At 35.8% G+C, this 16,399-nt stretch overlaps 3 protein-coding genes across 5 annotated transcripts in view; 1 reads left to right on the forward strand and 2 right to left on the reverse strand.

Annotated features, from left to right (window-relative positions):
• Positions 1-16,399, reverse strand: part of LOC134755424 (transcription activator GAGA-like) — a 470,096-nt gene that overhangs the window by 2,781 nt on the left and 450,916 nt on the right. Inside the window, exons 2-6 of the mRNA XM_063692007.1 lie at positions 2,722-2,803; positions 2,198-2,338; positions 1,606-1,737; positions 1,124-1,272; positions 346-494 (exon numbers count right to left, since the gene is read on the reverse strand). Of these exons, the coding sequence (XP_063548077.1) occupies positions 346-494; positions 1,124-1,272; positions 1,606-1,737; positions 2,198-2,338; positions 2,722-2,799 (649 nt within the window). The 5' untranslated portion in view covers positions 2,800-2,803. The remainder of the gene's footprint in view (positions 1-345; positions 495-1,123; positions 1,273-1,605; positions 1,738-2,197; positions 2,339-2,721; positions 2,804-16,399) is intronic.
• Positions 5,175-8,164, reverse strand: LOC134742780 (transcription initiation factor IIE subunit beta). Its single transcript, XM_063675969.1, has 6 exons — positions 8,029-8,164; positions 7,501-7,611; positions 7,225-7,387; positions 7,014-7,123; positions 5,799-5,976; positions 5,175-5,460 (listed from the first exon to the last, which is right to left on the reverse strand). The coding sequence occupies exons 1-6, from the start codon at positions 8,088-8,090 to the stop codon at positions 5,200-5,202; spliced, it is 885 nt and encodes a 294-aa protein (XP_063532039.1). The 5' UTR covers positions 8,091-8,164; the 3' UTR covers positions 5,175-5,199.
• Positions 8,003-16,399, forward strand: part of LOC134742570 (chitooligosaccharidolytic beta-N-acetylglucosaminidase) — a 43,066-nt gene continuing 34,669 nt past the window's right edge. The window contains exon 1 of one of the 3 annotated variants that reach the window (XM_063675786.1): positions 8,003-8,124. The gene's annotated coding sequence lies outside the window, so the exon portion shown is untranslated. Of the gene's footprint in view, positions 8,125-8,375; positions 8,452-16,399 lie in introns of those variants that run through there. The other 2 variants (XM_063675794.1, XM_063675798.1) reach the window with 2 other exon arrangements.

Raw genomic sequence — 16,399 nt, forward strand, 5'->3', positions numbered from 1 at the left:
GGGTTGAACACTGTGGTTGGTTGATGGTCCAGCGACTGTGGGGGACATGTTTTTCGGGGTGGGTTCATATAAAATAAAACAAAACACCATCCTACTGTACATTTTGCTCACAATGGGGTTGGCCGGTCGAAATATTTAGCAGATGGCGCCAGCATACGTTGCCCTGTCAATCCCTGGAATTGTGTCAAATTTTTGTTTTTTTAAAGGAATTTTCTGCACTGGATGACAGCCCTTTACGCCAAATCTCATAGAAAAAGGGGCAATCTATGATGGATAATGGCGCCATCTATGCAAACCTTTGACAGTTGCCATGGTGCCAGGAGCCTGGTGGCATGGTTCACTTACTTTTACTACCAACTGTGTCGATTTTGTGATCCGTATCTGTCATTGCCACAACATTGCTTTCCATGTCTTCTTGCAACTCCATGAAGGACTCGTCTACTGACTTCACATTATCTATTGTGCCCAAAATACATTCTTTTTCCTCATAATTCCTGTAAAGAATATCAAATTGCTACTTACACCTTAAAACCATACTTACACAAGTTACAAAACTACATTACAGAATATTCATATGAAAACTGTTTTTATTTTTGTGAAAGTTTGACAAACCACAATAATGCACAAACAATACTAGACTCGTACGGTGTTAATATTAGCAAATTAGTAATTTCAAAAAAACTGATTGTAGAGTACACCTTGAAGAACACAAATTTAAGGTACTCATCCACATAAATCATGCTCAGGACAAGCAAAAAAGATAATTTGGCTAGAAAGGTGTAGGGCAGGTTCTAAAACTATAGAAGATAGATATAACTAAGCAAAATGGTTCAGAATTTGCTCAATTAAAAACCCCGTGGCTCTAGTACCTAACACAGATTGTTGACATATAAATATAAGGTTCCAAATAAGTTTTTAGCTTATAATATTTTCTAACTAATTAGATACAACTGTTACACAAATCAACATTGCCAGGAACAAAATAAGATTTTATTACATACATTTCTAAGGAAGAAGCATAACTGCAAAATGGCAGGGAGTAAAAGCCAGAGTAAAAAAAACCAGCATAACTTGTGGTCATTATAAAATATATATTAAAAATTATGATTAGACTTGTACTTACATATTTTTAGTATATATCTGGTACTTAGAATCTTTTTCTGGTATATCACTAATCTCAAAGAAACAAACATCTTCATCTTCATTTTGTGATTGTGCATTAGATTCATAGTGAACGGAGGTCCGATTACTGGAGGCAGACTGGCTCATTTTCTGAAAATATTTATCACAAAAATTAAGAGTATGAAGCAGACAAACATTAATATAAATTAAAGACAAATCACTAACTGATATTCACACTCCGGAGTTTAGGGTGCGGGAATAAATTTACACTAGCCAAAAAATTAGTAAAAAAATTGGTAAAATCAGAAACTATTTTAATTATTCTAAGCACATTTGTAGCTAACTGCCTGTTTTTAATTCATAGTTAAGTAACTTTTTTACAATATACAAAGTTGTAAATACATGAAATAATTCTCGCACCCAAACCTTCGAGGTATGCGAATATGTAAAAAAAAATGTAAATTGAAAAGTTCATAGATTTACCATGTCTTCCAATCCCTTTATATGTAATTCATTGCCAGCTTCTATGAGTTGATTCAAGTCCTCACTGTTCACCAGCACTTCCCCCGTGTATATGTACTCAAGTATTAAGCATAATGTTGAGTAAGATATTCTCTGTAACATTTAAAGGTAAGGAACTTACTAGAAACTCGGGCACTTCAAAGGTGGGGTGCACCCAGTAATGGTGCACTAAATTAGGGATGCAAGGGATAATTCTATTTCCAAGTTTTCTATTTATTTATCACTGTCTTATCTTTATATATGGCTAAAACAATACTAATGGTCGAATTTTCATTGAATTTATTATTTTAGATCAATTATGTGCAGATTTGCTATAACTTGCAGTAATTCAAATTTTCCACTCAGGCTCTATTGTGTCAACATTAGTGACGGATTAGCAAGATTGTACTGAAACTTTTATTGACCAATAGCACTTTTTTTTAATAGTGAGAAATTGTATATAGGGTAAATTTGAAGTCAGTATGAACACCTAAAAATAGTATGCTGCTGACTGTACAACTAATGTCATCCTTAACTACTTACTAGTCTTACTACAAACAAAAAACATGCATACATTTAAGAATATGACAGGATGAGGGCACTGTGCTGATGCTATAAGATCCTTGATGTAGGGGCTAGCCAGTGCCATGACAATCTGGTGCACTTTCACCATGTGACCATCTGCAGCTAAAGTCATGTCTACAAATTCACCATTCTGTAAATCAACAAGTAATTTGTATTACACCTTGGTTACCTCTAGGTTGTGGTTGAAAAACAATGTTTTACTTTTTGTTACCTAATAAATTTCTCACAGATATTGTGTCTTTTATTTAAATAAAATTAACATTTTGTATAGATATTTTTATGAATTCAAACTTGTTGAGCAAATTAACTTTTGACCTTTAATCTACTCTACAAATATTCTGTGTAAGTACTATGAATATAATATTTGGTTAGTGGGGACCATTGTTGTTTAATAAATATCTATATATACCTCGCAAAAAAACCTGCCATCGTTACCGCGGAAGATTACCTGTGAGTATAAACGAATATAAAAGCTGTATGGCAAGTTACCTAGTAATAAATTGTGTACTGTACCTGTTGCAGTGAACTTAAACCATTGCATACATTCTTTTTGTGAGCTTCCCATGATAACGCAAACTGTGTATTCACCATAATTTAATGTATATTTTTATTTCAATTCAAGCACTTATTTATTGATTTCTATTTACATGTATTCCGCTAAAATAAATTAATTTCGGGAAGACAAGACATAATTAAAAATGACATTTGGCTTTGGTGTTACCAGTAAACGGTAAAGGGCCCTCCACACTCGTGCGCGAAGCCGCGAGTGTGGAGTCTAGTTCGCTAATGAGCGAGCGTGTAGTCTGGAGCGCCATAAAATACCAGTATTAAGGGTTTGTTCGAAAACACATTATATATATCTATTCTATTGATTTAAAGCGCCCTCCACACTCGTGCGCGAATCGCGGCACGAAGCCGCGAGTGTGTAGTGGATTTCGCAGATCTGCTTCGCGCACGAGTGTGGAGGGGACTTTACCTGGCCACAATGTTGCCAGTACTATGTAGTAAAACGTAAAATTTGTGTTTTTAGGGCCCGTAAATAAAATATGAAAATTCGTTGATATTCAGTTTTATTCTAAGACAAGATTGACAAGGCGCGCAGACTTTTTTAAAACCGCGCAGACAATCCTGCGCGGAGATGTGCGCAGCAGCTACATGTTTATTTTGTGCTACTTAACGCGGGCGATAGCGAATTCAGAGGGTCTACCCCAGGGGGGGGGGACACTAGAAATATAGTTTAAGTTAGTAAAGATGGTAGCGATTTCTGTTAATTCATTCTAGACAACCTACTATAGGGTATTTGACAACATTAAAAATATATAACGAATTGCTGTCATCCTGAAAGATAATAAACTAATAAAGTATATTTCACTATATTTGAATGTAAATTATGTTTAGTTTTTGGAAAATAAACGAAAGAAAATTTAATATTTTTTGAAATTTCATCAGGGACGTGAACGCTCTGTGATTGGTCAACGATGATACGAATACGACGACGAGAATAGTATCTCTATACTGCACTTTAGTTTGAAAGAACAAGTATGCTACTAACTACTAATGCTGAAAGAGCTATGTTATGAGGTTATGTAGTAATACATTAAATACCTATCTATCTTGTTTCGTTAAATACAACAAAATCCGCTGCTTTAATTACCATATTTATTTACAGTTAAATATTACTTACATCGAAGTGGTCTTCACACATAAAAACATTTGTATGCGCTAAAATGCTCTTTGGGTCTCTTCGCGCTAGTTTTAACCACATTTTTTGGGATTCGCTGGAATGGAAACAAACGATTTGTCTGGATTTTTTATAGTCGTACTTGAACATTGCGGCACTATATAGGTACACCATTTTACAGTTAAATAATGAACTCAATGCACACAAACCATAAGATTAACTAAGGTCATTGACTAAGTTTACTTGTGAGTGACGTCACACGTGTCACGTGATTAGCCCCTTTACAAAAACAGCGTTTAAGGCGCGTTCAAAATAAATAAACTTTAACATTGTTTTTTTTTTATATATTTAATACAGGAAATTTCACGGAAATATCAATGTAGTGTAATTATTAAGTCATGAACATTAAATTAAAACCATTTTCAAAAATTAGTCAAATAGCCTATATCTTCAATTCAAGCTCTTAATGTCACAGGACTTGAGAACCTGGCAAGTCAGTTATGCGAACGCAAATGAGTTCTAGGTCAGACTGAGATACAAGTCACAGAAGACGAGGCTGATGCAGTTTTGTTTCAAAGAAAATCAGATACTGCAAGCACTTATATACACCAGCTTTACTATCTTGCATACCAAATTGAAAGCAATAAACATATTTATTTTATTGTTAGGTTTTTTTTTTTTTTTAAACCTTTTCTACATAATATTAGGTCAACTTGGAAGGTTTACAAGTATTTTTTTGTTTGATATCTTGTAACCAATAAGATTTTTGTTACAAGAAACCAATAATTTACTTGTAAACCGACCAAGTAGTCCTAATATTATGTAGAACGAAAGTACACGTATGGATGGATGCATATGTAGTTGTGCACGCACACATACAAACTTAGTTTCAGGATGAAGTCAGAGATGGCGCTTTCAAATGAGTTTCCATAAAATGCTTCAAGAGGGCTCTCTTTACCTATATACTTACTTTACTCTTTGGTCTACCCCGAAAATAGAAATTTCGTTATTGCCTCTATAATATAATATTAAGGGCCCTCCACACTCGTGCGTGAATCGCGGCGCGAAGCCGTGAACGTGAGTGTGAAGTCTAGTTCGCTAATCAGCGAAATCGACTCGTCCATACTCGCGTTCGCGGCTTCGCGCCGCGTAGTTTGGACCGGCCTTTAGAATATGCAAGTGATGGAGCAGATAACAAAATTACAATTTTCGATTTTCGCGTTAGGCCCTCAGCCCTCTTTAAACACCGCCCCAAAATGTGTAATGTGGCAACAAATTAAAACACTTTTATTATCATTTATATTTATTTATTATATTATAGATACACCTTTTTGGGTTAAAGTGTTATCCTCATAAGTTTCTAAAACATCTGCCAAATGATCATTGTCCCTTGGTTTTTTGAATTGCCTTTTCTTTTGTGATGCCTTTTTACGTTTTGGAGCAAGCGGTTTCTTTAGCCCATGATCTTGCATTGACTTTATTCCTTGTTTCTCCAGATATTCTTCGATTTTGGCATCATCCATGGCATCAACAGCAGTAGCGCGCCAAAGTTTCACAAATTCTTCATCAACCTGAAATTTTTGGATTTATCAGTATTAACAAGCCTTGAACAGACAATTAAGAAATGCAGGAAGAGATACAATTTCGGTGATAAAATCAAGCATTAGATATTTGAATATAATAATTAAGTTATACACTGATTTAATCTTTCACGATTTTTACTCATTATTACTCATAACGACGGGACTTAATCGCGTAAGAAGAGAGACCACGGGGACAACGCCGTCCTCGAAACGTCGGAGGTAAATTTATAACTTATTTTACGCGATTAAGTCCCGTCGTTGTGAATAATAGTAGTAGTTTAAATTCAATAATAATTAAGTTATAATTAAAGATCTAAAGATCTTACATCTAGTGTTGCAGTCTTATCATTATAAAATAGAATCTTTTTCTTGTCAGTAGGTCTCGTAATGTACAAGATTTCCTGAGCCAGGTTTTTGAGTGCTCTATCACAATGTGGCAGAGATTCTTGAACATCTTCCAGCAAAATTCCCCCCAAACCTTTTAGATCTTGTTGTTTTAGTAATCTGAAAAATAAGTCAATTAATATTAAGCATTTGGTTAAAACTTTACTTTTTTTAGGGTTTCGTAGTCACCTAGAAACCCTGGTTATAATTTTGCTATGTCTGTCTGTCTGTCCGAGGCTTTGCTCTGTGATCGTTTATGCTAGAAAGCTGCAATTTAGCATGGTTAAATAAATCATGCATTGCGACAGAACGGTATGGTATGTATAGTTAGTATGCTGCAAAGGTACTCCCTTATATAGCCCCCGTTTGACAGAACCAGGCCTATTTTGACAGAATAATAACTACGAAACCCTACACTGAGCATGGCCCGACATGCTCTTGGCTGTTTTTTTTTACTTTAACTTAATCTCTCTCTCTCTCTCTTTAGCCTTTTTCTACCCTTTGGGTGTAGGCCTCCTTCATTTTGCGCCATTCGTCGCGGTTCTGTGCGACTTGGAGCCACTGTTTCCCCACAGTCTTCTTAATGTCGTCGTCCCAGCGCATCTGGGGTCTACTTTGAGGACGCTCTTCCCCCCATGGTCGCCACTCGAGTAGTCGTTTGCTCCACGAATCGGTCTTCCGTGCTATATGACCAGCCCATTCCCACTTCAAATTGGCTACGCGTTTTATAACATCATTGACTTTGCTCTGTTGTCTCAGCCATTCATTTGTTTTACGGTCTCTCAATGTGATCCCCACCAATTTTCTCTCCAACGCCCGCTGGGCAACGCTCAATTTACGTAGTATGTCTTTGGTGAAAACCCAGGTTTCAGCTCCATAAGTGAGAACAGGCAGGATACATTGGTCAAATATGCGTGCTTTTTGTTCGGCCTTAAGGTTCATTTTGAAGGCAAACTCGAGATTGGAATAGGCTGCCCAGGCTAGTCGTACGCGTCTGTTGATCTCATTGGTTTGGTTCTTTTTTCCAGTCACTATCTCTTGTCCCAAATACACGTATTTGTCGACAGTTTCGATGGCGGTATGGTTAACTGTGATATTCGCCTTGACATCTGTGTTGGTCAAAGTTATGAACTTAATCTAAAACATGCTAAACATACCTGAGTAGGGATTTCTTATCCTTTATCTTGTATACTGGTTTGAAATTGTATTTACCATCTAGAGTGCATTCTATTTTTGGATTATTTTGAAGTGCCTCTGTTTGTAACCACTAAAAATAATTTAATTTGTTACCTAATACATAAAATACTGTATTTTTTACATTAAGAACCAGAGTTTACTAGAAATATATGAAAATGTTAAACAACTTACTTGTTTAACTTTATTACCAACATCCAACTGGTTAGTCTCATCAAGTACTTCATCTAATGTCAGGGGATGGTCGTCACCCTCCTGGTGTCTAGCTCTCATGTGTCGCACAATCCGGGCCAGCACACCAAATCGGTATGATGAGCTGCCAGACATAGTTTTATAGCTGAAAATTAATGAAACACAAGTTAATTAATGATTTAATATTATTGGGAAGCCTGCAAGAATGGCTTTGTACAATGTAATTAAATAGAGCCCTGTTTAAAAAAAAATACATACTTGGAGGCATCAAGCTTCGGCGCAGAGCTGCCCGAGCTTGATGATGGTTTTGATTTCTTCTTGCTATCATCTTTGGAGTGTGATGAATCATCTCTTCTCTTCTTCTCAACACTAAAAGAATAACAATAATAGTTATAAACTTTAAAGTTTCATGATTTATATTCCAATTCTACTAAGAAACTAAATAAAGAACACAAAACTAATCTGCATTACATGTTTAAGTGCTAACCAAAATAAATTTACTTAATTTGTTAATTTCCTATTTCAGAACAATTTATCATATAATCATAACTATATATCACTACTTATTTATAAGTATGTGGTATCATCATAACTATAAAATCTATTAGCATGAAATAAACGAACTCATATTAGTAATTTCGTTACTGTTTCTGCCGAAAATTGGCCCTGAGATCTCATCAATATAAGCGAAGAGGGCCTGTGCGTGCGAGGGAGAGAACGTAAGCGACTAGCCGGCTGGCGGGCTGCCCAGTCAAGTCAGTTCCCAAGTATGTCGCGTCCGCGTACCTGGGTGTCGCAAGTGCCTTTTTCTTGAAAGCCTCCCGTTCTCGAAGCAGAGCTGGGTCCATATTTTTGAAGATTTACTACGAAACTCTATAATAAGTAAGCATCTAATCACTAAAAATTATTTTAGTTACACAATATTAAATCTTTATGTTCATGTAACTTTTATATTGTATTGACCTCTTGACAAGTTTACAATACAAATTTTGGTTATGTACTAATGACGTTAGTTTGACATTATGTGCTGTGTTGCAAGTTTAAATAATTAATTACACAACCGTGTTTTGCGTACAGCACATCCATACAGCCGCAGAGGCGGGAAAATCGCATTTAGTTCGATCCGCGCTGCTGAGCGGACGCGCACTTTTGTTTTAGTACTTGTTTGATTTTTCAAGTACAGTTTTGCAAACATAGCGGATTTCCAAGGTAAAATAAGATATGCTATCTACATTTTAAGAGCTCATAAATGTTCACAGATATTATAAAATAATATAGAATTTTAGAACATTATTGCTTTTGTTTGTGACATTTTGTGTGCTGTGTTAAAAACTGAATGATATTACTATAATATTTTCTTATTAGTAGATAGATTGTACTTTTACATCATGCTTCCAGGATATCAACCTATTTAATATCAATTGAAACCTAAGAACTAGTTGGTCAAACCAAATTGTCAGTAAATAAGAACAAAAAACTACACATCCTTACCTTTTGGGTGCTAGTACTAGTGTAAGTAGTGTAAGACAAAGATAGTATGATTATCTCTGTCTATGTTTGAATGAGACAGTCCTTTGAAAAACTATAGAAGCGAATATAGAAATATTTATCATGTTAGGTATTGTTAATTTTTTTATTGTATTAATGCAAGTACAATTAAGTCTTGTTATTTCGTTTTGAAAATAGGAACTACCTATAAATCCATATCCCAATTCAGGTAGCTAGTAGCTACATAATTATATGTAGCTATAATAAAATTATCGTTACCATAAAAACACTGACTTGAAAAAAATACAAAAGGAGGACGTTAGAGTTAGACCAAGCTAAGTTAGCATCGATTTTGATAGCTCAGGCTGTGTAAGTGTTATTTTAAACGTCAAACTTTTAGGAAATTATGACGTGTAAATACCTAACACGTGCACAGTCTAGGCTATCAAAACCGCTGCCAAATTAGCTTGGTCTGACTATTTATTTTCTTTCCATTTTGGTGATTTAATTTCTAGTAGAAGTTAGCTGAGTTTTGGGACTAAGTAAAACTAGTTTATGTTTTCCATTTTTACTTACTTAACACAATACAAACCAGCTTCATACAGCCAAGCTTTCAATCCAGATTCCAGCCCGTAGCTAACCATAGTGACATTAGTGACCTTACTAACTACTAACTTCTACGGACCGCCTCAGTTAAATTATATACCATGACCTTAATCGTTGGTTGATCTCACGTCACATTTAGATCCTATAGGAGAACAAAAGGTGTCCAATCCAACTCAAAATGTAGGTATTAAAGTGTTAAAGTCGGACTACGCTATAACCTCTGTTAGCAGGGGAGGCGACGAGGCTAAATGTGTAGTAACTCGAGCGTCGTAGATACCTATTGGAATCGAAAGATGATAGGAAGAAAAAATGTTATATAATATTTGCTTTTTTAGCGAGCAGGAAAGGGTCTACAGATATTTTAAAATGTAAAAAAAAAAACACCATGTGGAGTTAATCGAGCGCGTCAGATATTGGTAGTGTCAGTCGCGCAACATGTCTCTGATAACAGGGGTATGTTAATCTGCCGGTTTACATAGGCAGGGTGGTCATATGGAAGGGCAGAAAAACTAGAAAAAAATAATTTACTCGAGCGCGTCCGATATTCAAAGGGGTTGTTAAATGGACCCTACAAAAGTGTCTATTTTAATAATCTGACGATTTCAGCGAGCCGTAAGCAAATGGCAGAGTCACAACGTTGCAAAAAAAAAAACCGCCATCTTGAAATACTCGAGCGTGTCAGATTATTATACAGACAGGTTCAGATTTATGTCCCAGTTATGTAAAACCTTAATCTGACGGTAATGTGGAGCAGTATCCTTATTCTGACGATTTAAAAATATATTTTTTCCTTTTTAAGATATTTTTAAAAATGCCTGTTGTATTTATTTTATTTATAAACTTTTTTGTGGCTATAAAACTGAGCAGAATGCCGCTAAGTAGGCGAGTGGCAAGACTCGGGACGAGTGAAGAATGACATTTCCGCACGTGTATCGAACGACGTTTTTTAATACAGTTGCGAAAAAATAAGAAAAGCAAAGTAAGGAACGGAATTCGAAACTTTTATATTATTAATTCTGTATGACATCATTGACATTGACATTATGAAGAAGTGTTTTTTAGCTTTTATTCGACTAGAATAGATTTACAGATTATAGATTAATACGACAGGCATTTTTAAAAATATCTTGAAAAAGAAAAAAAATATATTTTTAAATCGTCAGAATAAGGATACTGCTCCACATTACCGTCAGATTAAGGTTTTACATAACTGGGACATAAATCTGAACCTGTCTTTATAATAATCTGACACGCTCGAGTATTTCAAGATGGCGGTTTTTTTTGCAACGTTGTGACTCTGCCATTTGCTTACGGCTCGCTGAAATCGTCAGATTATTAAAATAGACACTTTTGTAGGGTCCTCGTATATATCGTCCTGTATATCTCGGTACTCGTGAAGTAATGACATACTTTTCGAGTTTCCGCACTAGCATCGAAATGTACTATTTTCTCTGTCTTCTTACAAAGGAATGCTTTGACAGTTTAAATTCCTCAAAGGAGGCCAGAGGTTAATACCAAACTCAAAATAGCACCTTTAAAAAACCTTAGGGGTCACTGACCTTTTCCAGTAAATTGAGGTAGTGTGCGTAAACTGTGTTTGAGTGTGTAATGGGGTAATTTGACAGAATCTGAAAATTTACCCTCCTCTCCTAGTCTAGGGGGTAGACCTCTTAAGAACTACAAAGGCTGTGATGGCCTCGTTTGCAATAAAATAGGTACTTATAAGTAATATATCTATAGATAAGTAGGTTTTAGATAGAACGTCCGTTAGTTCCGTTACTGATAGCTTCTACATATGTTTGTATGTTGCTATGTTGACGATGAAGACCTAATTAATGCACGATAGGGTATAAATTATTGTCCCGCTTAAGCTTTTGTCCCTTAGGTACTTTTGATATAAAATTTTGCCATCCTAGTAGAATGGGAAGTATTTTGCTATGCTAGTTAGAATAAACTTAAGAGCCTCACGAACGCGAATCCTCTAATTTTAAAATGACCAGCTGAAATGACATGAAACTTGAGAATATTTAGACTTGTGAGCTGTTCGAAATTTTGTAGGTATTAATATAGGTATAGGTACTATGTAAAATGTTTACTCGCTCTATTTTCTTTTAGACCTGTACCGCTGGCTATATTTTGACCCCTAGGTTATAAAAATATTAAAGTCAATTCTGTTTTCGCTTATGAATACTTTGTTAAGATGTAAATCTTACATTTTGTTTTGTGTCATATATATAATTTGCTTTTCTAGTAATTTGTTATTTTGTGGTAATTATTTTTTATTTTGAATTATCTTGGAGAAAAAAATATTCGAGAGAAAACATGTAACTGTGTTGCATTTAGGATAGTGTTTTTAGTGTGAAAACATAGTTTGTGTCAATTACGTCCACTGCAATCTGATACTATGTCATAATATTCTAAAAGACACAAAAAAAAATTAGAGTTAAAAAAAATTACTTAGGTCGAATTTAATCGTTTAAATAGGTCCATTAAATGATTTTGTGTCTTATTAAGGCATAGCTTCATAAGATATTTGATGATTTTGTTGTAACAGGCTGTCACCGTTACAAAAGAATATTAAAGATATTAGAGTTTACATCTTATTAATTTGAAATGCGGGATAAATAAGATGTATGAATTTGTGTCACTTGCATCCACTGCATAAACAAATATTACAAAAATATTATTTGCGTTCAAACGAAGCTAGCGGGCGGTCTGAATGGGCAACGGAGGCCGTGCAGGGTGGGGCCGCGGCGTGACCTTGCCGTACGCAACGCATGTTTACTTCGCCTGTGCGCCAAATTAACGCAACTTATTCAAAGAAGTTACGCAAACAACACAACAACAAGCAACAAGCAAGCAAAGAATGCGTCGAATTATCTTTTACCTATTTAAAACTCATAGATATTGTACAATGTCACCATTATGCAAAAGAACTGTAAGTACATGTTTGATTTGCGAGCGAGCTGGCAACATTGCGAGGGGAAATCTTAAAAATATCGCGTTTACGTGAACGCCACATACATTTGTGACAGTGATAGGGAAAAGGTACCACTAAAGTAAAATTTGGTTATTAATACCGTGACTTTCTTTCATTCTTTGATAAAAAAATTGCTATTTATGCAACAAGTGCGGAAATCATCTTTACGCACGTGTATCATACAATGTTTTACTATGCATTGTGCGAGTAAATAAAAAAACATGTCATGGCAAATAAGTTTAATTATTAAAAGGAGTGTTTTAAATCGACACGAGTTGCGAATTACCTATTCGCACGTGTATCGTACGTTTTACAGTACATATGGCCCTTTAAACTTTCGACATATGCACGGTAAGTGCTCTTTTCCGCACTAGTGCGAGAAAGTAGCACCATATGTACTGTAAAAAAAAATTGAAAACAAAAAGCACTAGTGCAGAAAAGCAGTACTTTCCGCACGATATGGCTCCGTAGGAAACGCACTTTTCGAGCACATCCATTGTAAAAAAATATATAGGACTGTATCTCCTAAACCATGCGTCGTAGCGCAAAAATAATAAAATTTTCGTTCCCCTTTATGTAACCCAAAAGTAATACATGAAAAATACAATGAAAAAAAAAAGATACAAAATCTTTATAGGGCTGTATTAGCTGTATCTCCTATATCGTGCATCGTAGCGCAAAAATAATCAAATTTCGCTCCGCTTCAAGAAGCCCCTAATTAAGATTTAAAAACGCAAAAAAGAAAAAAAAAGAGGAAAAAATCTTTATAGGGCTGCATCTCCTAAACCGTGCATCGTAGCACAAAAATAATCAAATTTTCGTTCCCCTTAAGAAATCCTTAATTAAAACTTTTAAAAAAACCAGGAAAAAAACTTTATAGAGCTATTATAGCTATATATATAGATATAATATCTCCTAAACCGTGCGTGGTGGCGCAAAAATAATAAAAATTTCGTTCCCCTTTATGAAGCCCCAAAGTAATATACTAAAAACACAATGAAAAAAAAGAAAAAAATAACAAAAAAACTTTATAGGGCTGTATCTCCTACACCGTGCATCGTAGCGCAAAAATAATTAAAAAAAATCCCTTTAAGAAACCCCTAATTAAGATTGAAAAACGCAAAAAAGAAAAAGTGGAAAAAAAATCATTTTAGGGCTGTATCTCCTAAACCGTGCGTCGTAGCGCAAAAATAATAAAATTTTCGTTCCCCTTTACGGAACCCCAAAATAATATACAAAAAACACAATGAAAAAAAAAAACAACAAAAAAAATCTTTATAGGGCTGCATCTCCTAAACCGTGCATCGTAGCACAAAAATAATCAAATTTTCGTTCCCCTTTAAGAAACCCTTAATTAAAACTTTAAAAAAAACCAGGAAAAAAACTTTATAGAGCTATTATAGCTATATATTAGAGATCCACGCCGCAGCCAAAAAACCCGGCGGCGGCGCGCTGGGTTTTGAACCCGGCGCGGCGCGGCGTCGCCGGCGTGAGGACATTTTTTAGGAGGAATAATTTAAAAAAAACATAACTATGCTAGGAATAAACATTTATTTCTTATCTCCATCAATCACTGACTAAAAATTGTTTACAGTACAGCTACAGTGGTTGTAATTATCGTGAATAAAAAATATTTTGTTCACCTTTGCCGGATTTAAGCGCGATCGCTTAGCAGTCAAAACCATCCCAGCTACAGAAAACACCCTTTCACTGGGTGTACTTGTAGCTGGAATGCTTAAAAGTGACCGCGCCAACCCTGCAAGCTAAGGAAACATTTTTTTTTGTTCCCAATACAATATCGCCTACCCTGTTCGTTCTGCATATCAATGATATGTTATTTACTAACAATATTCATTGCTATGCGGATGACAGCACTGGTGATAGCTGTTATACAGGTCGTGCAAACGCCCCCCCCCCCCCCCCCCCCTGAGCAGGTGTCGGAGTGCAGGATGCGACTTGTGTCTGAGATCGAGACGTCCCTTGAATAGGTCTCCGAATGGGGTAGACGTAACCTCGTCCAGTTCAACCCTAGTAAGACACAAGTCTGCGCGTTTTCCGCCAAAAAAAAAACCCATTTGTCACGGCGCCAAAGTTTCAGGGCATTCCCCTTACCACCGCTAAAAGTATCGCGATACTTGGTGTCGACATTACGAACGAAGTCCAGTTTCGTAGTCATCTGGAACAAAAAGCCAAACTGGCCTCCAAAAAACAGAGCCAAACAGTACTTCACACCGGGTCACCGACTTTTGTTATATAAAGTGCAGGTTCGACCTCATATGGAGTACTGTTCTCATCTCATCACTGGTCTGGCGCTCCACAATACCAGCTCCTTCCCCTTGACTCCATCCAACGGCGGGCAGTTCGTATTGTCGGCGATCCCGAACTTACTGTACAATGGGGAATGTTCCGAAGAACTTTTTGATCTGGTGTCATCGTCTCGTTTCTATCACCGCACGCACCTCCCGCCAAAGGAGCAAAACTCATCCTCACTTCTTAGACACATGGCACACCAAGAATAAGCGGGCATCTCGCTCGTTTCTTCCCAGAACGTGCAAAATGTGGAATGAGTTGCCTCCTGAGGTATTTCCTTTGCGCTTCGACATGGGATTCTTCAAGAAGCGGGTATTTAGGGTTCTCAAGGGTCGGCAATGCTTAATGGCTCCTGTGTTGTTGCTTATGTCCATGGGCGACGATGACTGCTTCCCATCAGCCGGCTCGTCTGCTCGTTTGCTGACTATCACATAAAAAAACTAGTCAAGCCAAGCACTGCAATGAAGTGAGTGAGCCAGCGTTCGTTCTTTCACTTCACTCACGCGGCGTGATGGATAGATGATGCGGTGGGGATGGGGGTCAGTGGAGCGGGCGGGAGTGATGCATGCAGCGACCAGTCGCTAGCGCACGGAATGGCGACAGCGCATTGTTTGTTTTGGTCGGTTTGTTCATCATATTTATTCGAATTTCGAGGTCGGCGCGAAATTTTGAACGAATATAATATCTCCTAAACCGTACGTGGTGGCGCAAAAATAATAAAATTTTCGTTCCCCTTTATGCAACCCATAATTTATATTTAAAATAAAACGCAAAATTTAAAAAAAAAATCATTATAGGGCTGTATCTCTTAAACCATGCGTCGTAGCGCAAAAATAATTTAAAAAAACCCCTTTAAGAAACCCGTAATTAATACTTAAAAAAAAAAACAAAAAAAACCAGGAAAAAAAACTTTATAGAGCTGTATCTCCTAAACCGTGTGTGGTACCGCAAAAACAATAAAATTTTCGTTCCCCTTTATGCAACCCATAATTTATATTTAAAAAAAACGCAAAATTTAAAAAAAAAATCTTTATAGGGCTGTATCTCCTAAACCATGCGTCGTAGCGCAAAAATAATAAAATTTTCTTTCCCCTTTATGCAACCCATAATTTATATTTAAAAAAAAACGCAAAATTAAAAAAAAAAACATTATAGGGCTGTATCTCTTAAACCATGCGTCGTAGCGCAAAAATAATTTAAAAAACCCCTTTAAGAAACCCGTAATTAATACTTTAAAAAAAAAACAAAAAAAAACCAGGAAAAAAAACTTTATAGAGCTGTATCTCCTAAACCGTGCGTGGTACCGCAAAAATAATAAAATTTTCGTTCCCCTTTATGAAACTCGAAAGTAATATACAAAAAACACAATGTAAAAAAGAAAAAAAGAAAAAAAAACAATAAAAAAATGTTTATAGGGCTGTATCTCTTAAACCATGCGTCGTAGCGCAAAAATAATTTAAAAAACCTCTTTAAGAAACCCGTAATTAATACTTTAAAAAAAAAACAAAAAAAAAACCAGGAAAAAAACTTTATAGAGCTGTATCTCCTAAACCGTGCGTGGTACCGCAAAAATAATAAAATTTTCGTTCCCCTTTATGAAACCCCAAAGTAATATACAAAAAACACAATGTAAAAAAGAAAAAAAGAAAAAAAAAACAATAAAAAAATCTTTATAGGGCTGTATCTCTTAAACCATGCGTCGTAGCGCAAAAATAATTTAAAAAACCCCTTTCAGAAACCCGTAATTAATACTTAAAAAAAAAAAACAAAAAA

This window comes from Cydia strobilella, chromosome 1 (assembly GCF_947568885.1).
Source record: "Cydia strobilella chromosome 1, ilCydStro3.1, whole genome shotgun sequence".
NCBI lineage: Eukaryota > Metazoa > Arthropoda > Insecta > Lepidoptera > Tortricidae > Cydia > Cydia strobilella.